The sequence below is a fragment of the Miniopterus natalensis genome, chromosome 11 (genome assembly GCF_054644295.1).
Source record: "Miniopterus natalensis isolate mMinNat1 chromosome 11, mMinNat1.hap1, whole genome shotgun sequence".
Classification (NCBI taxonomy): Eukaryota; Metazoa; Chordata; class Mammalia; order Chiroptera; family Miniopteridae; genus Miniopterus; species Miniopterus natalensis.
The window spans coordinates 27803582-27828517 of NC_142091.1; the positions used below are offsets into that span (position 1 = coordinate 27803582).

Here is a 24936-nt window from a genome sequence, read left to right on the forward strand (position 1 = left end):
TTTCTGTTGCATTCATTTTCACTCTGATCTTTATATGTAATTTCCTTCTGTTAACTTTGTTAATGTTATTTTTTCTAATTCCTTGAGATATAAAGTTAGATTGTTTGAGCTCTAATTTCTTAATATATGTGCATTTATTACTTTTAACTTTCTTCTCAGAACTTTTGCCAAATCCCATTATTTGTTACGTTATTGTGTTAATCCCCACTTGTTATTGTGCAAAGTCAGTGAGATACCCTCTGGTAATACTGAGATATATAGGAAATTTTTTCCCTAAACTAATTATTCCTATTGTTTTGTTGGTTAGCAAGCAAGAGTAGCAGGGGTAGTTTCTCCTTGCAGTCAAACTTTGAGTGGTCACTTCTTGTTGTAGTTAAGTGTGCCTGCCTATAGGGCCTTTTAAATTTTTTTATTCTCAATTCATTTTGGCTAATAGAACATCTAAGCTTGTTGAAGCTTTTGTCAGCTTACTCATAATTGTGAGTCATTAGGCTCTGCATAAAATTTACACATGCTGATACAGTTTTATTTATAGGAGTATGAAGATTTGTAGCAACTATTTGCTTTATTACACATATTATTCAGTAGATGTGAAGCTATTAAAAAGTATGTATACTCTTCACTTTTTCCTTCTGATTTGAACTCCATGGTGATTTTACAAGAGAAGGTGTGCTATACAGGTTTCCTTTTCTTTTTTGGGGGTGGGGGGAGGGAGTTGTAATCACATTTATTGAGGAATAATTTTCACACATTTTAAGTTTACAGTTTGATGAGGTTTGACAAATGTATACACCTATGTAACCATCACCCATATCAGGATACAGAAAACTCCCATCATCCCAGAAAGTTTCCTTATACCTCTTTCCCTGTCCTTACTTGCTCCAGGCAATCGCTGATCTAATTTATTTCTAACACCACAGATTACTGTTGCCTCTTTTTCATATAAATACAGTCATATGCTAGGTATTCTTCTGTGTCTGGCTTCTTTCTCTCAACATCTGCCAATATTACATGTATTGGCAGTTATTTCATTTGTACTGATAAATAGTGTTCCGTTGTGGATATACCAAAATTTACCCATTCATCCATTGAACTTATTTACTGTAAGGTACTGGGAACATGCATGTGAGAGCCTTTTTTGTGATCATGTTTTGCTTCTCTAGTAAATACGTAGAAGTAGAATTTTGGAGCCATGAAGTATGATTAACTTTATAAGAAACTGCCAAACTGTTTTCCAAAGTAGTTATACCATTTTACATTTCTACTAGCAATGTCTGAGAGTTCAAGTTCCTTGCTGTATCTTATTTTAGAGAATTTTCAGTTACTTTGTCTCTTTCTGCCACCACTGGAGTTTTTTATTTTATTAGATTAAAAATTCAAAACGTCATCACCAATGTATTGAGGCAGAAACTCTTTGCAGATAACAAGGTGGAAGTCTAAAATCAAACATGACATGAAAGGAACGATCAAAGAGAAAGATGGGTTTTATCCTCAGATGTCCACTGGGTACTTTTAATGGATAGCCACTGGTCTGAGACCTTACTATACCACCACTTTCAGTGTCCCTGCTGCTGCTTGAATTGTAAAGGCTGCAATAGAAATGTGTTTCTTTACTTCTGTCCAGGCTGAACGTGGGTCGGCTTTATTTTCAATGTCAAACATAGCATCATAGATCCCAGGAAACGATTCTCCAGCATATTTGTTGTGCCTACTTGGAGCAAAGATGATGTGCCTATTAAGAAAAAAACATAAGACAGGTTGAGCTAAAGTGTATACATATATTATAGCTTATATGCCTTTTTAAAATTTGTTATTAGATCACATCTTACTGTAGTAAGCTTTGTCTTCTGGCATTCACTTGTGTTACTCCAAAATGAAGACATATATAATTGATTTGAGGTACGTAACAGTATAATTTTAAGCAAAGAAAGGAACTAACAACATATATTTGCTAAGACCTGTCTCATGAGTCATATGTTGCCAACCCATAGTAACGGGTTGGAATGGAACTAGGTTCTTTTACGTTGTGTGCATTAGTTGTCAGAATGACTGGACTGCCACAGTGATAAAATGTGTGCTTTATGGATATAATGCAAGAGAGAGGAGATTGAAAACAGTAATTTATCTTTGTGTTGCCTATTTTAGAGATTCAACAAGAATGACAATTGTTCTTAGTACTCTTCAGACATTAAAAAGCAATACTGAAGAAGCTTGTATTCCCAAAATATCATAGATGGTAAGGATAATGAAGCCTATTCCACAAAGGTAAAACAGTTATATATGGGTTGCCCACAGACACAGTTGTGATATAGAAGGAAAGTTTTGCAGTAGATTCCCAACTTCGTCTCCTAAGTAGCTCAAGAGATCAAGCTACATATTTAACAGTCTTATCAGAAATTCTTTCGCCCGGCCGGGCGTGGCTCAGCGGTTGAGCGTCTACCTAGGATCCAGGCGATCAGGGTTCGATTCCCGGTCAGGGCACATGCCTGGGTTTCGGGCTTGATCAATGACTCATCATTGATGTTTCTATCTCTCTCTCTCCCTCTCTCCTCTCTCTGAAATCAATAAAGATCTATTTTAAAAAAAAAAAAAGAAAGAAATACCGGAGGGTATTTCATTCTTTAAGAAATTCTTTCTAACACTAAAATCCTATGGTTTCTTCAAACTATGAGATAATACTATATGAAAAAATATGGAACTCTATCAAGTCAGTAATAATGATCAAAGATAAATGTAGAAGGTTAATTAAATTTCCCAAGTACATCAGGTTTTATCACTCCTGGCTTTTAAATCTCATTATGGCCTCATGGATCTAGCTTACTAAAACGAGTACCAGTGCTACACTGTTGTGTAAGCATTGATATCGTGACCTACATACGGGTTGAGATATTGAAGATACAGATCATAGGCACTCCTTAGTGTACTTGTCCTCTTCTGGACTGTAAAGGGGGAGTGTATTTTTAAAAATGTATTGATTATAGGAATCAAACAAACGTTTGAATCATTGACCTGGCATCTAATGCCTGTGGTCTTTGGCAAATTACCTGACTTCTCTAAACTTGTCCTGTATGTGTAAAAGAACTGAAATAACATGGGCTCTGCCTGGAGTAGTGATGAATTGAGTTTTGGAGTCAAAATGCCTGTTTCAAAATCAGAAGGCTATCATGTTTACCTTCTGACCTCCCACTGGTTACTTAACGTCCCTGTGCTTGTGTTTTCATCTTTAAAATGGGGCTTATAATAGTACCGTTCTCAAAGGATTGTTGTGAAAACCAAACTGGGTGGAAACCACTCAATATAACTTGACATTGAGTAAATGCTCAGTGAATATTAGCTGTTATTCTGAGGCTAAATCCTTTCCATAATTCCCTCAGAGCAAGGAATCTTGCAGTTTGCACAACATGGATGGACCTAGAGGGTATTAGGCTAACTGAAATAAGTCAGAGAGAGAAACAAATACTTTATGGTTTCACTTATATGTGGAATCTTAAAAAACAAACATAAAAACAACAAAAACTGACTCAGAAACAGAGATCAAACTGAGGGTTGCCAGAAAGGGGCAGGGTGGTGGTGAAGGGGAATGTAGTCAATAATTGTGATAAGCTTGCAGTGACAGGTGATTACATTGTGTGGTGATTAGTGGGGTGATTATATTGTAAGGTGTATAAATATTGAATCACTGTACACCTGAAACTAATATAATACTGTATACCCACTACACTTATATAATATTTAAGCAGGAAGTTAGCTGAAAGAAATAATCTGACAATGGGCAATGTTTAACCAAACCAAATACCCTTTCATGAATGATAGACCCCAAAAACTTCTGGCCCCATAACAATTCAAACTCTGGTCTAGTTCTCAACAACTGTATCATGAAAATACATCACCCTCCACAGTGAACATACCTGAATTCAAGAGGTATCAAGAACTATAGCATATTGTAGACTACAGTCTACATCTAGACTAGACTATAATCCTTTTTCCCCAACTTTTCCTTAATACATAAGGAAAATGCTTTCACATATTTATGATCAAATGCTTTGCAGCTTTTAAAGACTTCTGCATACCTACTTCACTTGATGCTTACAAGAAAAGCAAGCTTATTTAATACTCTACAGAGTGTGTTTTCTAATGTTCTTGTAATAATTTATCACAGACAGGGGCTTTAAACATTTTCTTATCTTACAGTTCTATAAGTTAGAAATCTGACATGGCTCTCCCTAGGCTGAAATTAAGGTATCAGCAGGGCCATACTTTGTGGCAGTTTTAAGGGAGAATCCATTTCCTTATGGTTTTCTAGCTACTACAGGCCTCCCTCAATTTTCCATCTGCAAAACCAGCAAGAGCAGGTCAGAGTGAGTCCTTGTCACATGGCATCGCTCTGACTTATTGTTCTTCCTCCCTCTCTAAGGACTCGTGATTACATGATTGTGCCTACCCCAAAAATCCAGGAAAATGTTCCTATCATGAGGTAACCTGATTAGCAGCCTGAATTCCATCTGCTCCCTTAATTCCTCTTTGCTGTTACCCAACATATTCAGAGATTCTGGGTATTATGAAATAGACATCTTTGGGAGGCACTCTTATTTTGCAAAGCAATTTATGAAAATTTCATTAGAGAAAAAATGACAAGAGTAGTGTTAGAATGTGTAAAATGTGCTCAATAAAGGACACTGAAGGAAATATTACTGATTTGAATTGTAATTGTTTCAATATATTACAGTTCTGAATTTTAAGATGTTTTAAATATATTCCACAGTAAAAACATTTTATTTTAAAATACGTATAATTTTTCTTGACCCATTTATTACTAATCTCAACACTGATTTTATAATAAATACATGTGTATGTACACACTAGGTTACTCATTTTTGAATCCAGTATTTATCAGCTCTAAGTGATAGAAAAATTTTACTGCACTACAAATCTGCCAGTCTACTGTTTCTTGAAGTTCATAACAGAACTTGAAAACAACAGAACTTGAAAATGGCATTAATCCAATACATATACTAAAAATTTTTTATCTCACATTCTTTAAAACTTTGTTTGTTTTTAAGCCTGATCTATGTTTCCAGATGAGGGGGGGAAAGTAAAATGAATTTTTATTTAAAGGAATGAAAAATTCTGTGTATCTGGGATTAATAGTTAGCTACAGTTCTCAAAGGAGTTATTGGGAAAAGTGGGAGTATGTAATACATACATATTTAATTAATAAAATAATCCTTACAATCTGAAGGGAAAATTATTTCCATATTATTGCAGACTGAAACATAGCAATATGAACTATTTTTAAATTAGTTTTTTCTTATTGAGGTATAATTGAAACATTGTGTCAGATATAAAACAATATTATTCAATATATATATTACCAAATGATCACCACACTCTATAACACCGGTCACCGTACATAGTTAAAATTTTTTTTTCTTGTAATGAGGCCTTTTTTAATTTACTCAATTTCCAAATATGAAAGACAGTACTGTTAACTAGTCACTGTGCTGTATGTTACATTCTCATAACTCATTTTGTTCGTGGGAGTTTGTAACTTTTGACCATGTTCACCCATTTGCCACAATCCCCACCCCGTGCCTCTGACAACCACTAGTCTGTTCTGTATATCTACGAGCTTCTTTTTTGTTTTGTTTTTTGAATTCTACATGTGAGATCATATGGTATTGTCTCTATCTGATGTATTTCACTTAGCATAAGGCAAATGGCAGGATTTCATTCTTTTTATGGCTGGATAATATTCCATTGTTTATATCTATACCTTTACGTGTGTGTGTGTGTATGTGTATACACACACTCTTATTCATCCATTGCTAGATGGAGGTTGTTTCCATATCTTGGCTATTGTAAATAACGCTGCAATCACATAGGGATAATATATCTTTTCAAATTAGTGTTTTTGTCTGCAGAAGCGGAATCGCTGGGTCATATGATAGTTCTATTTTCGATTTATTGAGATACCTTCATACTCACTAATTTACAGTTCCACCGGTGATGTACCAAGTTTCCCTTTTTTTCCACATCCCCTGCAACACATTTCTTGTCTTTTGGAGGTTAGAGGTAACATCTCATTGTTTTGATTCCATTTCCCTAATAATTAGTACTGTTAACCTTCATTTCATGTGTCTGTTGGCCATCTGTATGTCGTCTTAGGGAAAACATCTATTTAGATCCTTTGACCATTCCTTATTCAGGTTTTTTGCTGTTGTCGAGTTCTTTATATATTTTGAACATTGACCTCTTGTCAAAGTTTCATTAGGAAGTACCTTCCCCTGTTTGGTTGGTTGCTTTTGCCATATATAGAAGCTTGTAATTTGACATAGTCCCATTTGTTTAGTTTTGGTTTTGTTTCCCTTGTACTGGAATCAAATCCACAAAAACGTTGCTAAGATTCATGTCCAGAGCTTAGCACCTATATTTTTTCTATGTATTTTATGTTTTCAGGTCTTACATTGAAGTCTTTAATCCATTGAGTTCATTTTTCTGTATAGTGTCCTAGTTTCATTCTTTTACATGTGGTTATCTAGTTTCCCCAACACTAATTATTGGAGAGACTTCCCTTTTTTCATTGTGTATTTTCGGCGCCTTTGTCATAATTTAGTTGTCCATATATATGGGGGTTTATTTCTAGCTCTCAGTTCTGTTCCATCAATTTGTGGTTTTCTGCCAGTGCCATACTGTTTTGATTGCTGTATCTTCGTAGTATGGTTTGACACCAGAGTGTGTGACTCATCTGGTTTTGTTTTTTTTCCCCCTCAGGATTGCTTTGGCTATTCAGGGTCTTTTGTGGTTCCATACAAATTGAGCATTTTTTGTTCTATTTCTGTGAAAAATGTCATTGGGATTTTTATAAAGATTGCATTGACTTTGTAGATTGCTGTAGGTAATATGAACCTAAATGATTTTAATCCAGTCTGTGAGCATGAACTGTCTTTCCATTTCTTTGTGTCATCTTCAATTTCTTTCAACAATGTTTTAATCTTCAGTGGGAGGATGTTTTTATTTTTTTGAGAGACATCAGTGTGAGAGAAACATCTTTTGGTTCCCTCCCCCACACACCTGACCAGGGATAAGACCAACAAGCTAGGTATGTGCCCTGACAGGAAATCAAATCTGCAACCTTTTGGTGGATCAAATGAGGCTCCAGCCAACTGAGCCACCGGCCAGGGCTCAATGTGTTTTATAATTTTCAGTGTACAAGTCTTTCACCTCCCGCTAAATCTATTCCTCATGTTTTATTCTATTTATTTCTGTTGTAAGTGGGATTGTTTTCTTCATTTCTTTGATACTTCATTGTTGGTGTATAAAAACATGATAGTTTTTGTATACTGCTTTTTTTACCCTGCAGTATTACTGAATTTATCATTCCTAACAGGTGTGGGTAGCATCTTTAGGGTTTTCTGTGGTATGCTGACTGAAAGTGGCCATCCTTGTCTTTTTCCTGAAAAGCCTGCAGCTTTTCACCATTCAGTATCATGGTAGCAGGCTTGTCATATGTGGCCTTTATTACATTGACATGTGTTCCCTCTCTACCCACTTAGTTGTTTTTATCATAAATGGATGTTGAATTTTGTCAAATGCTTTTTCTCCTTCCTTTTGTTAATACGGAGTGTCACACTGATTTGCATATGGTGAATCACCCCTGCATCCCTGGAATAAATCCTACTTGATCATGGTGTATAATCCTTTGAATGTGTTGAATTTCATTTGCTAATATTCTGAGGAGGATTTTTGTACCTGTGTTTATCAGGGTAGTGACCTAAATTTTTTCTTCTGTCCTTGTCTGGTTTGGGTATCAGGGTAATGCTGGACTCATAAAACGAGCTTGACAAGATTGAATTTGTCTCAAGGTATTTTTTTGTCTTTTGATTTCTACATTGACTTCATAGGTTGTTCAGTAGCATGCTTTTTAATCTCCATATATTTGAGTTTTCCAGTTTTCTCTTGTTTGATTTCTGGTTTCATATCATTATGGTTGGGAAATTTGCTTGATGTGAGTTCAGTCTTAAATGTATTAAACTTATTTTGTGGCCTAATATACGATCTATCCTTGAGAAAGCCATGTTTTGTTGCTTTTGGGGGGAATGTTTTATATATATATCTTTTAGGTCAGCTGGCCTAATGTTCATTTAAGGCCAATGTTTTCCTACTGATTCTGTATGGATGGTCTGCCTATTTATGTAAGATGGTCTTACAGTCTCCTACTATTGTAATGCTGTCCATTTCTCTACTCAACGTGTGCTCCTGTATTGAGTGCCCTTCTTTGTCTCATTTTTGGCTTGAAGTCTGTCTCATCTAAGTGCAGCTACTTGTTTCCATTTGTATAGTATACCTATTTCCATTTTCCATCCCCTCACTTTCAGCCTGTGTGTGTCCTTACTTTTGAAGTGGGTCTCTTGTAGGCTGCATAAACATGGGTCTTGTTTTGTGTTTTGATTAAGTGTAAATGGACTAAATTCTCCAACGTAATTATTGGCTTATACTCAATGCCACTTAATTGTTTTGCAGTCCCTCTCTTCTCTGGCATGATGACTACTTAGTAGTAAGCTTAGATTTCTTATTTATGTATCTACTGTAGGTTTTTGCTTTGTGGTTGAGGCTAACATATGACAACTTACACTTAAAAGTCTTAAGTTGAAAATAACTTGAATTTGAATGCATTTACTCTCCCACCCACCACAGGTTTTATGTTTTTGATAATACACTTTATCTTGCATCTCAAGCCAAAGGTCCTGGACAGGCAAACAGGCTTTCTCAGACGGGTGTGTAGTATCTTGGGGGTGATGGTAGCCCAAGAACTGTTGGATTGTTACAGTCCTATGGGACTTAGGAGCACAAACCCCCCGTGGCCTCCTGAACCAACCATCCAGGGGTGTTCCCTGGGCAGCACATGCAGATAAAACCTCCCCTGCAGGAGATACTGGTGCTTGGCAGAGGAAAAATGGCACCTAGAATCAAAATCTATGTTCTAGTTCACTTACACGTGTAATTTGAACAGTCACCTTTAGGGTGTTTACATCTGAATGAAGATGGCGAAGACTGCTATTATCAAATGACGTACATGAAAGCTCTAAACACAGGATTTTCAAGCCTAGCTCGGGCAAATTATTTCTTTAAGCCTTGGTTTCCCCAGATGTAAATGGAGATTATAATTGCTTTCACCCCATAGGCTTATAGATTTAAGGTATACAGAGGATTTAGCTCGGAGAGACATTCAGTAAATAGCTGTATTTTTATAAAATCATAGACCTTTATGTTCATATGTCTCATACAAATAAAATAGCCATCAGTTAAGTGTTTACAATGTATCATTTTAATCTTGTTATTAGTCTATCTTTAGATACTTTTTATTGATTAGCAAAAATCTAGATAGAAAAAGACTATTGCTTTAGGGGAAATACAAGAGCCTAAAATGTTAAATAAAAATAGATCTGGCTTTATTCTATTTGGTTTTGGAGAACAGAACAGAATCAAAGGGGGGAAATACATCCTTAGGAAGGAAACTTCCCATTACATAGACTTTTCCTGGAATGGACTTCCACGAGAGGTAGGAAGCACCCGTCACTGGGAGAGTCAAACAGGCTGGATAACCACATACAGGCATACCTTGGAGATAGTGCAAATTCATCTCCAAACCACCACAATAAAGCAAGCTTTACAGTCTTTTTGCTGGTGAGGGTCTTATCTTCAATTTGTAAAAAAGGCAACATGTGAAAATCAAATGAGGTTTGCCTATATCTCAGATCCTATTGAAAAGTTTATGTAGAAGGTTGAACCACATGAGCTGTGAGATCCCCTTTAAGATTCTATGACTTAGAGTTCTTTCTAACTGTAATCTGCAGCAAAGCAATAAACACGGAATTAATTTTTCTGATATTATAAATTACACTGTTACGCATAAACCTATTCATGTTCCTCTTGATATGTATATTTACCTTCCACTCACCTGATGGCAGTAGTGTAAAGCAGACTTGGGGTATGCGGGTTTTGGTGATAATGAGGTTTGCAGTGTCCTTTAGCGGAACACCTGGTGCTTCCTTACCTGTAGAACTTCCTCCCTGGTAAACCAAGGGGATCGATGAATGCTCTTTCCAGGAGCATCAACTGGTCGTTCACGATTCTCACTGCAATGGGACTTGGAGAACAAGAAACGGATGATTTAGAGTTGAATGCCTGTGTTTGTAGCCAGATTGGTTTTAAAACAGTGGGAGAGCTTTACATTGGAAACTTACTTATTAAGATCAACTTCCGTAAGTCTTCTGTGGAAATCTGAAGCAGCCTCCGAGAAGTTTTGTACAGCAGAAAATAAGGAATCTTTCAAAAACAGAAAAGCAGAAGGGAAATGAGCAAGCACAAGTTTTCATATTTCAGAGGTTTGCATTCCTGCCCTCCCAGGTTGGGAATCCTAGGTTGATATGACAATAATATTGAAGCCATTTTTCTACTGAGCCTTCTTGCAGAGACATGGAAATTGCTTAAAATATTGTAACAGGAATAATGTGTCAAATAGAAAGTAGCTAAATAGGTTCTTAAGAAATAACTTCCAAGAGCCTAGGACATACATAGTTCACACTGCCAGTAAGGACACTAAGTCCTCACTTAACGTCACTGATTGGTTCTGTAACCTGAAGGAAAGAAACGTAAAATGAAACTGTTCTATTGTAGGCTAGCTGATAAAAACAAGATCTCCACAGGCATCTTGTCTGTTATAATGAAACAACATTGAATTAATGTTATTAGAGGACCTACTGTAGTACATTCAGTATAAAAAACAAGGTCCTTTTAGCCCTAGATATTCTATAAACTCTCCTTCCCAACATGAGACTTTAATGACTGCATTAAATATCCTTACACTTATTCCAGGAATAACACAGTGCTTGGTATGCAACATAAGAACACAGACTCTCAGTAACACAATGGTTGCAGTAAGAGCACTGTCAGTCACCATTGCTTCTGTGTGTCAGCCAGCCGAACCCCAGCAATCATTTTGCTGTACGAAAACTGACAGAGGGGTTAAGTAACTTTCCCAAGGTCACACAGTGAATAAATATTAGAGCCGGATATGAACAAAAATCCAATGCTACTACACTATATTTCACCCATGTTTTGTAGGACAACCACAAAATGGACAGATGTACAAGGAAAGAATGCTTAAAACTATTTTTAAAAATCCATGTAGACAAACATCAAAAGAAATATATGCAGTGAAATTGGTTTTCTCTACTTTCCAATATTTCTGTGATAGTGTACTGTATTTTCCCTATAACAGTAAAAATATTTTAAAGGCAGAAATATAGGGAAAACCCAACATTAGTAGCACCTAACTTAGCAAAATGGATTCAGCCTACAAATACCAAATTAAATCACAGTCTGAAGTTTTTTTCTAGAAGCCAGAACTAATAAGTGAAGCAGGGATAAACTCTAGGATGGAATTGATGATGATAGATATCTTAAACCTCTATAAAATACCTGCTCAGTCATTTCTTACCAAATGATACTCCATGATCTTTCAATTGTTGTTCATGTTTCTTGGATAAATTGTAGATACTTGTTGCATAGTTTTTCAAAGCTTTTGCATAGTCTTGAATATTGAAAGGAATGATTTGAGAGTCTGCAAGCTCATAAACCAGCGCCCCTCGTAATTGAGCCACAGAGAGCTGTTTTTTAAATGTGGGGTCATAAAACTTTTCTACCACTTCAAACGTCTCATAAATTGTATGGTATAATGGGTAGCTGCTGTACTTATCTGTTTTCTAAAGAAAAGGTTGGGAGGAGACCAAGTACAGACAAACATTACATACTCAAATCACAGTATTTCACGTAAACATAAAATGACTGCAGAAAATACAGCCATATGGCACCCTGAGTTATCACAATGAAGAACAAAATGTAAACTCTAAAACACTACCACCAAATGTTCAGTGATTTAAAACTTTACCATTATTTTTTTTAATTCATGTAATCTTCATTCAAAATAAGTCGTCTTGAAAATTTTCCTTATTGTATTTCTGATCATTAAAATTAAGGAGTTCATACTCTAGTTGCAAAGCAGCACAATTTAAAATTGATTGGGAATGAAAGGTTCTGAGCAGCTAGGGATCTATATAGCTGAAGGGTTACGTACGTACTTAAGCACCCACACAGTGCATAACCAAATGCCATTTAACCTGTATTACACAATTAAGTACCATTATAAAAACAAATTATCACATGGTGGTATTCTGTGCAAATATTTTCTTAGTCTCTACATTGCTCTAAGGCTGTCATTCTCACTGCTTTTAGAATCACTAAAAGGAATACCTGTTTCAGCCTCTCCTGTCTAGTATTGTTTTCAATCTGCATTGTCTTAGTAACTAGATAACGTTCAGAATGACATAGTATAAAAGTGGGCAGGCGCTGATGAGGTGAAGCCCATCATTTCAGTATTACTGTACAAATGTGCATTTATTGTGGGTTCTGCAGCTGCTTTGCTTGCTTTGTTCTTAGTTGTACTCTGGCTGGTCAGATCCACAAGGGCTATCTATATATTCTATAAAAGCAAGATGGTACATTGCAATTATGATGTGAAAATTATTAAAATCTATGGCATCCGAGTTCAGTGAGGTTTACAACATAATCCACGGCATAGGCGGGCAAGTGTGGTACATGCTGGCATATCCAAGCTCTTGGGTGTCGCCAGTGTGCCTGCACGGCAGTCAGGCAAACCAGTCCGTGCAGAACAGAAAACGGGATCACGTTGAAAATGGAGAAACTTGTTCTCCCTAGCCAGGACGCAGGCTGTCGAGGACTGAGAGGGGCTAGTTCCAGTGAAGCAGCTTAGCTTAGCATCCCCTGTACCAAAGCATGCTCTCCACCTGCACCTGCAAGACCAGGAGGATCACCCTGCTCACCAGCGTCTGTCGGGGAAAGGGTGGGAACTGCCCGGCACTGATGACCAGCTACATCCTTGCCGTGACCCCTGTCGGCTACCGCTTCGGTGAAAATGCACAAAATAGCCCAAATTACTGTCTAGTCCATCCACAAAGGGACGTGCACTCTGTCTCTATCCCTGAAATTCTTCACATGCCACAGTCCACCAGAGCCTGTACCACACAACGCAAGGACAGAACGCTCAACAAGAACGTGGGTGGGCACTAAGTGGCCCAGTCCGTGACATGGCTTGCTTACCCTGTTCTTAGTGTAACGGGCTCTGCCTGAAGCAATTCCAAGTCTCTGAAAATAAGCTTCAAAATCACTTCCAGATCCCAGCTTGTTGATTCTAGATGTAGAATATAAATACATAGAGAAATGCATAAATAATGACATTAAATAGATGGGACTAGCAAGGAACTTCATGGCACATTTATAGGAATTAAGAAAAGTACCACCCCCAAGACACTTCTGGGCCATCGGTTGGATACTGGTGGGATAAACCCATAAACCCACAGATCTGCAATGACCACAATGAGGGCTTGGCAGTGCCACCAAAGACAGCAGTCAAGTGACTGCCGGCCTCTACATTTTCTGCAGTTGTGGTCTAATAAAATGGCCATGAGAAAGTCTATTTAAGATTAAATAACAGATCTAATTACAATATAGTTACTTGCATATAATTTAAAAACCACTACATACATGTATACATATATAATATATATATAGCATATGTAATAAATAGTAAAAGCGGACTATAAAATTACATATGCATGAAGAAAAGTTACTTCTAAACTGTTAGATGTGTTTTTAAGATTGAGACTGGATATTTTTAAAATCTTTTTTCTATTTTCTTTATAATGGAAACATTTAAACTTTCACAGACTTATTTGGAATATGGCATGAAGCCGTCAACTGCTACCATCATCTGCTTTTAGCAACAGTATTGAAGAATAAAACAAATATAAAATGAATTCAGGAAAGCTACAGTTGAATGAATGAGACGAGCTAAATAAATTAATCTAAATTGATTAACAGGTATTATGATTAACAATTTGGTGGTTATTGATAATACCCATTCATAAGTTGAAAAGTAAATCATTTGTTTTTTCCTTATCATTTGAAGTTAGTTTATTAATGCATTTAAAACATATCTGAACAAAATACGAGAATCCAAAATAATGCCTAATAATGTGGCAAAATAACTGATTAAAATTTTATAAAACTAGATCTCTGCTCTGTTTGGGTTCAAAGACTTGGCTGTCCTGGCTGATCAGCACACCAAAGGCTGGCTATCTTGACTCAAATGGCTGGTGAGGCGCTCGAGAACCGCATGCCTGGAGAAACAAGGGCAAAGGGGATTGTAACTTACCTAGGAAAGTTGGCATTTTCAGAGGAAGGGTCCTTTTCCAACCAGCTTTCATAAAGAGATTTACTCTCGAAACCATCATCGGGGCTGGAGATCTGGAAAGAGAAATCAAATATTGGGAATCAGAGGCAGAAGCAACTAAGTTTATGCCAACATAAAACCACATGTTAACGTCAACTTCTAACTCTGTATGTTGGTGTCGAAAAATATGCTTTTGGAAATAGCAGGAAAAATGTCCAGCCCAAATTCTTGTTTATGATGTCTGCCTATTGGCAACTTTGCCAGATACCTAGGATAAGATTGCCTGCTTATTTTAGTAAAATTTTACAGTTTCATATTTTTAATCAATGGCATCACTTTGGCAACTTGGATTCCTTTTAGTGGCAAGTAGTGGGGGTGGGGGAATTAGCTATAGTATTTAGAGTAAACTGCTTTGGTACAAGAACAGCAGAGTCTTGGGGACAGCAGATCGAGGTTGTGAAGCTGAGCTTGAAGTTGTCAATGCAAATCCTGGTTTTGTAGGGTGGGTGGTGGGTAAAGAGGAAGAGCCTCTGTGTGCATAAACATTTTTATTACCCTCATTAAAAGCATATGCACAGACTTATACTTTGCTTTCTCCTAAGAAAAGCAGGGCCGTGTGGTGGGAAGACTGGACTGTGGAGTCCAACCATCTCTATTTTAGATCCATGTTATCACACCTGTGGGGTGAAGCGTGTTCACTTACAGCTCTGCTTTGTTCAAAAATGCACCCAAGGCAGACCCTACTTTTGCAACTCAGGAAGCGTTATGTAACCTTTGGTGTCTTGCTTTAAATCCTAGTTTTCTCACCTGTGGGAATGGGGGGAATGGGAAGAATGGTACCCATCTCAACTGAACATCTCGACCTTTCATAGGTCACTTATTCCCTCATCACATAGGTCTTCAGTGAAGAGTCTTGGCACAGCCAACTGACTGGGTCCCACTCTCTACTCAGCTCCTGACAATTTCCAATAGCTGAAATCTCCGATTTTTACATTCTCCTTGGATCAAATTCCTTGCAAAATTCTCTTCATTTTCTGGAATCACACCATCTCTGTTCTAGCACTAACCAGAACTGTGTCCCTTTGTCCTGAACACCCTCGATCAGACTTTTCCATCTCAGTTATATGCACTGTCCTATATGCAGAGTCCTTTTTCTACTGAGTTTTGGTATGCCCATCAGTGAGCATCTGCCTTTGTGCAAAGGGGCAGAGCCCTCAACTCCTCCCTACTGGCCCTGAATTTGTCTGTAAACATCCTCTGATGCTTCCCAACTTCCCCAGCTACCCCGGGGTTTTAGGTTCTCTATTCCATCACTGTTTTCCATTGTATGTAGTATCCAGTATCCCAGTGAACTACCATTCCTCATTTACGGGTCTGTCTCCTCTCTAGATTACAAAGTATTTCGATTCAGTGGCCTTGCCATTTTATCACTGTTGCTGCTAGAATTTATTTTTTTAATATATCTTTATTGATTTCAGAGAGAGAGAGAGAGAGAGAGAAACATCAATGATGAGAGTCATTGACCGGCTGCCTCCTGCACGCCCCCGATAGGATCAGGCCCACAACCCGGGCATGTGCCCTGACCAGGAATCGAACCGCCATCCCCTGGATCCTGGGTCTATGCTCAACCACTGAGCCACACCCGGCTGGGCTAGAATTTTTTATAGGGCCTGATAACTAGTAACCACTCAATAAATACCTATTGAATGAATGAAAAAGTAGCCAAGGCAATCTCTGAACCGTGGCTTGCCCATTCCAGCTCAGTGTTCTTTCAGAATGCCTCTGCTGGATGGAATGATGTACCCTCTGCTTTACAACAGTGTGCACAATAGCTGACTAGAGCAGAGAAACCAGCAATACTGTCTTAATTATAATGTCACATGAATAGTATATTAGAGATTTTTGTTCTTATTTATACAAATCAGCTGTGTCTGTCACCAATGTAAAAATAAGTATACCACCAATCAAGAAGAAATTATTCACGTATCCATTCATCAGAAAACACTGGACAGATCTATGTCTGTACCTCTTTTGTCAGGTCATACACCAACTGGTAAAGAAGGGGTGTACAGTCAACTCTGAGAGTATAATTGCCTGAAAAATAAATAAAACAGTATTTTAATACTTGCAAATGAAATTCCAGGCTATGTTTAATTCTAACTTTATTTTCTAATAATAATTTATTATAGACTTCAAATCAAAGGCATCACTCCCTGGGAATTAAAAATAGGGTGCAGCCCTGGCCAGGTAGTTGGTTAGTGTGTTGTCCCAATATGCCAAGGTGGTGGGTTCATTCCCCAGTCAGGGCACATAAAGAATCAACCAATGGATGCATAAATAAGTGGAACAGCAAACTGATGTTTCTCTCCTCCCTTCTTTCCTCTATCTTTCTAAAAATCACTCAGTTAAAAATAAGGTAGAACTAGCTCTTCAGCAGCAAGAGAAGCCGCAGTAGACACTCTGCTCAGAAGGTACAGGGGGACTTTAGCTGCTGGGTCAGCAGCTCCCGTAGTCACCCCAGGGCCGTTCTTAACACAGCGCCTCTCGGGGAGCTGGCAGAGACCATGGTAAGGCTACAGCATCTGTTCCTCCTTTGTTCAGTTAGTATGCAGCAAGGCATTAGAGCAGGGCACGCCAGTAGCTAGTAAGTATGCGCCGACATTCATCGAGACATAATACAGTGAAAGCCTAGGGCACAGATGTCACATGTCAGGCTCAAGAGGAGGGCTGTATTTGTTGCTTCCTTCAGATCTGTTTCAATACAGAAAGTATTTCTGTGCGAAATATTTTGCCAAGTAGGTCTTCTGACATATTCTGTAAACCATTTCTTCTGAAGTATTTTAGCCAAATTCTCTTAATACCTCTATAGGAAGACTGGAGTTTTAAATAGGAACCCAAGGTCAGCAACTGGTAAATATTCTAAAGAAACAGGCTCAATAGCTTAGTTAGGAACCGAATGTACCTTCTATGGATGAATCCGAGTTGATGTAAGCAATGCTTCTCTCCTGGAGTGCTTTTGCATTCTCCTGTCAAAGCAAAGTCATTACTTAACGCACAAAATTTAGTATTTGCAATTGTGGGAATGGAAACAAAATAAACCAATTAATTTAATATAAAAATGGTCTGTAAATACTTTATGAATCAAATGCCTATGCTTTCTGCCATAATTTCTGAAAAATGCTGATAACTTTTTGGTTGGCAACATTAATGGAATTAAAACAAGAAAGAAAAATATTCTGATGCTGACCAGAGTAAGAAAGGCCGAGGCTCCCATATTCTGGGTCCCACTCCAGGTCTCCTGAATAAGAATTGCTGAAAGTGAGGCCTGGAAATCTGTATTTTCTAAAAGGTGTTCTGGCCATCCTTCACACATGGAAGTTTGAGACCCACTGGTATAGGATACCCAAATTAATGTACCATTTTAAAAGTGGAAAAAAAAAATTGAAAATAGAAAATTTCATTTATGCATTGTTTAAATGAGATGATTAAAAAAAAAAAAAAAAGGAGGAGGAAGGACATTAGGACACACACAAGACTGACTCTGACTCCGACTCCCTCTCCCTCCCACCCCCATACACACCCATACACCCAGGAAAGACAAAGACTAACACCACATGGAAGGAATATGCTGAGCGCGGCCTTTCTCCTTCGCCTACCACCTTATAAGAACGTTCTACTGATCAGCATTTAAGGCTGTGCGGTGGCGGCCCTTCTCTGCCCTCCCCACGCAGGCCCGAGGGTGGCTGCCTCTGCGACAGGTAGATGAAGGGTCGGTTTCCTTTAGGAAGGAGGATTGCTTCATTATGTACAGAAAGTATGCTTTGAATACCATGAAAAGTCTGGTAGAAAACTAAAACAGTCTTGAAATTGTCTTTTAACCCACATGTATTTAAGTTAATGCAAAGCATATTTTATATCTTAGATTTCTTTGATCTTTATTTTAAGCTGCTAAAATTATAGAAAACATGTGTTTACATATACATGTGTATTCACATGAAATTGTTTCTAAAAGTCAATGACCTTAATGAAATTTGATTCATCTAAACAGCCACCTTCTAAACTGCATGTTTGTAATAGTAATATAATAACAAAATGTTGCAATATAAGTGGAATCAAACACGTAAGGGAGAGACATGTAACTGTGTGTGGTTTCACCCCCATAACGATTCGATTCATATTATTTTAAAGTAAGAGAATATGAATCAGGAGGAAAGCATTTGAGGAACCAAAAAAGCCAATGCCAAGAAATGTTTGAAACAACTCTATAAAATCTGGGCTTGTAATAAAAATAACCTGCACTTACAAAAGATGAACAGAGGATGGTGGAGCGAAAATAAGTGTTTACACAGGGCACCTGCCTTTACAAGAATTATGAGCCTACCTTGTGCATTTAAGAACTTAGAGTTACTCGCAGGGGGCTAAGGGGAAAGGATGAGAGGGTGACCCAGGAGAGGCTCCGGGGTAACCATCAGGAGCCAGTCATGAATGAAAATCCGTCATAGCTGAAGGAGAAGTCTCGAAATTCTAAAGGAAGGCAGTTTACTTAAAGCAGTTCAATTTACAAAATTATATACTCAACGATCGGGCACTTTTGGGAATGGTAAAAGATGCACATGGTTGCAGTTTTGTAAGGAATCTGTAAATGTGAAACAAGTCATCTTAACAAAACATCTTTTCTTAGAAGTCCAAGGAAACTTCAAAGCTTGGAAATTAACTTGCGATCTGTACGAGTCAGTCAGTTCACTTGTCAGAAACAGCTCACCAGTCTTGACTATTTTCTGAACTTACCAATTTTAAGAGGTTATTCCATTTTGCCAGACTGATGTGAAAATAAAAACAAAGCCTACTTCTCAAGTTCTCTCGAGTCTTTCTCCAAATTAAAACCACCTTAGGTAACGGAAGCTATCTGTGAACATCCCGAGATGCACGTGCGCCCTGTGGACCGAGAAGGTCAGAACTCTGCCCCGGTTACCTCGGCCCACTCTGTGGAGCCCAGGAGTCCAAATTCTTCTGCGTCCCAGCTGGCAAAAACTATGGTTCTCCTGGGTCTCCATCCTGCAATCATTGTCAACACACACAGTTAGGTACACCTGCCTAGAAGTAAAGGAAAAGCAGTGAGTCGCTTTTTGTCCCTACCCGCCAAAGAAACGTTATTTACCTCTACTCATCAGTTTTCCAAAACTCTGAACGATTTCTTGTAAAACAGCGGTCCCCGTGGTTGGGTCAATACCTCCAAACACCCAGGAATCCCGATGACCTCCCAGGATAACATACCTGTCTGGAACAGAGTGTGTTCAAAAGGACTACAGCTTTGCATTATAAATAGCTGTAATTTATGTTATTTAAGTTAAACTTCCTCTGTAGTTTCCTCCATAGGAAAACAACACTGTAAGGCACAGCCTTCTTTTAGAGGAGCACAATTTTTTTTTCCAAATGTAATTGTTTTATATCAGCTGGGGGGGAAAAAATCAACTGTTGAGTAAAATTATCTTCTCTTTTTTAATGTTTGTAAAAGTGTTTTAAAAATTCTGACTCACCAGGTTCCACAGACCCTCTGATGGTTCCGATGACATTGTAAATCCTTGTAATTTTATTGGTGTTATGAACATGCATTTTAACCTTCCTAGAATTTCAAAGGGAATACATTACTTCCCATAGAGCATTACTTCTCATGGCTTTCTTTCAACGTTTAATTATGAAAAATCTCAAAAGTACAGAAGATTCTATAATAGTTCAATAAGTTCCCATATATCCACCACCTAAATTAAATAATTATTGATATTGTTGGACCATTTGCCAGTTGCAGACATGACATTTTACTTACTTTTTAAGCACATACCTTCAACTAAAATTTTTAAAACTGTCAATATTTTAATTTTCCTCCTCCCTGTAGCTATATTGATATTTACTTAAAGTCAAAATATTCTATTATTCTACATGTCTTGGGTATTCATTCTAAAATTTTAAATATATTCTATTTAATTAAAAAATACATTAGACAGCCCCAGCCTGTGTGGCTCAGCGGCTGGCTGAGCATCGACCTAGGATCCAGGCGATCGGGGTTCGATTCCCGGTCAGGGCACAGGCCCGGGTTGCGGGCTCGATCCCCAGTCGGGGGCGTGCAGGAGGCAGCCCATCAATGACTCTCTCATCCTTGATGTTTCTCTCTCCCTCCCTCTTCCTTCCTCTCTCTGAAATCAATAAAGATATATATATTTTAAAAATAATAGGAAGACAGCCATTATGTATTTAAGGGCAAATGAGACTATTAATGTGTCTATTTACATTAATTTCTGCTATTGAATAATTTGCTTCAGAATTATTGAAGTAAAATATCAGTTCTAGAGCTGGCTGAGCGCTGCTCGTAAGCAGCATGAGAAACTCTATTATTAAATGGGAGCTTGGGGAGCTCCTGTTAAAATGTACAGGACAACCCTATACGGAAGCTTCCAGGCCATCACTGTTGGTTCTGAGTTAGGGAGGCCTTTTAAATATTCATTCATGGATTACAATCAACCAAACTAGAATTCAAGGGAAAATACAATCAAGCTCAGGCAAAAAAAAGAAAATGAATCCAAAACGACATGGGAAAATGTGGAGCCTCTTTTTCACGAGGGAACAAAGTCGGTCTGGATCTGTGCGGGGTGGGGGAGATCCCAGCGGCATCTAACTTACGGTTCCTTTTTGAATGGAGTAACTAATGAGCTGTCAAAACCCACAGATTGCTAAGTGCAGGTTCCGGTTTTTCCTTCAAAAATACCTTGTGCGTCTGAATGCGTATTTAATTTATGGGCAGTATTCAGCCAAAAATTTTTTGGGGGAAAACTAGTCATGGGTTTTTGTTTTGTTATTTTTCATTTTAAGACATCAAGTACAGGATTTATTTTTGCTGCTGATAAAAATAGCAGAAAAAGCAGAAACATTTTTTAGCATGTGTTTCTAAGAATAGGAGCCTAATATATAGTAGTGAGAAACCCCAAAGCATTGACATTCTGACATTAAATTAAAATAATGAGGAATAAAAAAAATATCTTTTTAATTTAAAAAATTTTTAATGAAAATGAACAGAGTCTCTCTGCTCAGATTCTCAAAGGAATTCAACCACATCTTTAATCTTCATGTCATTCTAGTTAGTACTACTGACCCCAGAAATGCCTAAATACCCACTTGTTTTTCCTATTACCACTTCCAACCCATCATGTTCCAAATAAACTGAAGTGTAGAATGCAGGCTCCACGGGGCAGGGATTTTTGCCTTTTGTGTTTGCTGCTGAATTTCCAGTACCCAGAAAGGTGCCTGGACTATAATAAATGCTCAATAAATACTTGTGAAATGAGTAAATATGTCCCTGTAAGGAGAAACTGAGGCCCTTAGCTCATCCATCAGTTACCTCCACCAATCACTGTCTTTAACCAGTTTTACAACTCTGTAGAGACAGAAATCGCCTTATAGAAACATGATCGAAATGCAGATAACCCACATCCACTGGAATGCACAATCTGCCTAGTGAATGCTAATTGACTCCCCCCTCACGAGGTGGGAGAAATCAGTTTTTCTGCTATTAAGTACTCACTTCAGCTTTCCTGATGAGCTGATTTTTTGTATCAACTTTGAATTCTCCTTTGAACCAGTTTTGACTCCTTTCAGGTTCCCTTATTAATTAAATACAGTTTTGGACACGTTCATTTTATATTTGCATGAGAATTATGGTTTTACTTTAAAAAAAAAAAATCGTCTTTTATCACTTTGGATCCCGATGAGGTGTACAGTGGATTTGTCTCAGACCAGGTACGAGCAGCTTAAACCCAGGCATGTCTTCTTTCCGCTCTCAGAAGTAAATCCCAAGTAGCAACAGAATTCTAATTTTGCTGACTATATAATTTTTTTTCTACTGATTTTGTGTTTTGTTTGTGTTTCTAGTTTGCTTATGGCAGGTAAGTTATTCCCCTCTGGTGGCAGCAAAGGCTAGGAATTTGACTTTGTCTCCTGTCACTTGGTAATCTCTGTGAATGGAGTATTAGATTATCGAAATCTCCTTGGGGTGAGAGATGACAGCAAGTCTGCTTTTTAGTAATTTTCTTGTGTATTTGCCCATTTTGAGCTCAGATCAATTAAGGGTTCTGTGGCCCCGGTGAAGGAGATTGGCTTTTTCATACCTTGACTGGAGAATTTTTATGTTTCTGAGTTTTCTCTTGAACTGCAACTAAAATTGCAGAACTGAACCTGTATGTTTCCTGCTTTCTCTGTTTCTGTTTGTAAATGAAAAAGACCTTTATCTTTCATTGTGTATGACTTCCTTCCTTTGGAGGGTATTAAAAAATTAGATAATAAAATATCTTATAGCAAAGGTGTTCCGATTCAGTTATAGAAATAAAGAAGCACATATGTAAAAAATTCTATAATTTCCATAAAATAAGGAAATTGAACTTCTAGTACTTTGAAAGTTCTGAAATTAAAAAAAAAAAAAATTAGCCTTGGCCGGGTAGCTCAGTTGGTTAGAGCATCCTTCTAACATGCCAAAGTTGCAGGTTCAATCCCTGGAGCCAGTGGAACAACAAACTGATGTTTCTCTCTCTCTCTAAAATGAATAGTAATAAAATTTTAATTACAGAATCTAAAAAACAATCTTAAGAATTTAAGTTCACACTGTTAACAAATTGTTAGCAAACGAGACTAATTTTGGTTTAATAAAAACAGCTTTACCTTCCCTGATTTGTCAGTTACACTGCCCTTTCTATCTGCATTTCAGGCCGATCAGACTGCTTCACGGCTGATCGTGCCAGGCTGCTCCACAGCTCTGGTCAAGCCCATCTCTCTCGTTGGCATTTCCTGCCTGCCTTGATCTAGTGGAAAATTCAGTCTTTCTGTAAAACTAAGCTCAATGAACACATCCTCTGTTATCACCCCTCCTGTACACAGTGCTACAGTGTGTTAATAACCAGTGTATTGAGCCTACTCTAGTTTGGTGCTTGCCCATTTGACTCACTTAACCCGCCCACCCAGTAAGTGATCAGTAATGTTGCCCCTTCCTCTCTTTTACTCCTTTCCCTTGTTAGTGTTTCACATGTATAACATTTTGAAAGTGGTATGGACAATGTTGCAAAACTGAGAAGGGAAGTTAAAATGTTGAACCTGTAACAAAAGTCTCCATTTTTGAGACTTTATGAAATAAATGGGAGAAATTTTATACATTATTCTGTAAGTACCTTTTAAGTGATATAAAATGATCGATTATTCATTATAGAAATGAGAAAAAGAAGATAAGCATAATATACCTGGTAGAACCGTTATCTTGACATTTTTCCGTTAAACACAGAAAACGTTTCCAGGCTATTAAATGAATGTGAGATTACCTGGAAGAGTCTTTCCCCATGAAGCCAGGCCCGATGTTGTAATCCACATTAAGACTTCCCTTCCAGCTGTCATCTGGGGGAGCTGTTCCCCCCATGTGGCTGTCAAGAGGAAATGAAAACCACAGAAAATGCTGAGCATCACAGTTTCTTAGAAAAAAATCATGAAGTGTGACGATGAGATGTTCATTCATACATTTAACAAATACTTACTGAGCATTTAGTAAGTGCAAGGTACTGTCAAAACTCCCTTCCCCTGTGGAGCTCACATGCTAATGAGCCATAACTGAGATACATAAGGAAAACATTTAATGTTAGTGATATGAGCCAAGGAGAGAAAAACACAGAAAAGAGTGAGAAAAAGGAAAGCTGAAGCCTCCTTACTTTCAACTTTAATAATGTAGGGATGCGGTAGGCCCAAGAAGTCCTAAAAATATGAAATACATGACTCTGCTAAGGAGAAATGAATTTCTAGAGAAGCTGTTCATTACATAATATGCATTCATAAAGCAATCACTGAATTGTATTGGTATAGACATTTTAAAAATGTTAGATTTGCCCAGCCGGGCATGGCTCAGCGGTTAAGTGTCGACCTAGGATCCAGGCGATCAGGGTTCGATTCCCGGTCAGGGCACATGCCCGGGTTGCGGGCTGCAGCCGATCAATGACTCTCTCATCATTGATGTTTCTAGCTCTCTCCCTCTCCTTTCCTCTCTCTGAAATCAATAAAGATATATTTTTAAAAAATAAAATAAAAATTTTTTAAAATTAAAAAATAAAAAATGTTAGATTTGAAAAGGAACATCAATTATAGAATACATATAATAATAGCAAACAATAATTGAATGTTTACCATATTCTAGATTATTTACTTGCATGATAATCCTATCAGGGAGAAATTACTGCGACCTCACTTTAGAGACAGAGAAACAATCAGAGAAAGATTGAGTACATGGCCCAAGTTCACACATCTAGCAAGTGGTGGGCATTATCATATTTTCAAAATGCAGGTTAAAGTACAAATATCAAATGAATATCTAAGAAAATCCAACTACTTCAAAAATCTCAAATCAGTATTTTTATCTTTGGAAATAAGTTTTGCTTTTGAGACTTTTCATTTGTAGCCAAAAGAGTAACGTTTTCTTAGGCACTAAACTGACTGCATTTTGGGGGTGAGGGAGGGGTGCTCTGTTATTCCTACTTCAGAAGCTATTTTGATTCAAGACTTCTAATAATTAGGTTACACTGGTTTTAGAAGAAAAAATGAACACGGTG

At 37.6% G+C, this 24936-nt stretch overlaps 1 protein-coding gene across 1 annotated transcript in view; it reads right to left on the reverse strand.

Moving 5' to 3' along the window:
• Positions 1-1346: 1346 nt before the first annotated feature.
• NAALAD2 (N-acetylated alpha-linked acidic dipeptidase 2) overlaps positions 1347-24936 on the reverse strand; it is a 38807-nt gene continuing 15217 nt past the window's right edge. Inside the window, exons 8-19 of the mRNA XM_016206808.2 lie at positions 23665-23763; positions 19849-19934; positions 19470-19589; positions 19284-19366; positions 17274-17337; positions 16338-16405; positions 14294-14385; positions 13180-13270; positions 11501-11765; positions 10245-10326; positions 10055-10147; positions 1347-1732 (exon numbers count right to left, since the gene is read on the reverse strand). Coding sequence (XP_016062294.2) covers positions 1543-1732; positions 10055-10147; positions 10245-10326; positions 11501-11765; positions 13180-13270; positions 14294-14385; positions 16338-16405; positions 17274-17337; positions 19284-19366; positions 19470-19589; positions 19849-19934; positions 23665-23763 — 1333 coding nt within the window. The 3' untranslated portion in view covers positions 1347-1542. The remainder of the gene's footprint in view (positions 1733-10054; positions 10148-10244; positions 10327-11500; positions 11766-13179; positions 13271-14293; positions 14386-16337; positions 16406-17273; positions 17338-19283; positions 19367-19469; positions 19590-19848; positions 19935-23664; positions 23764-24936) is intronic.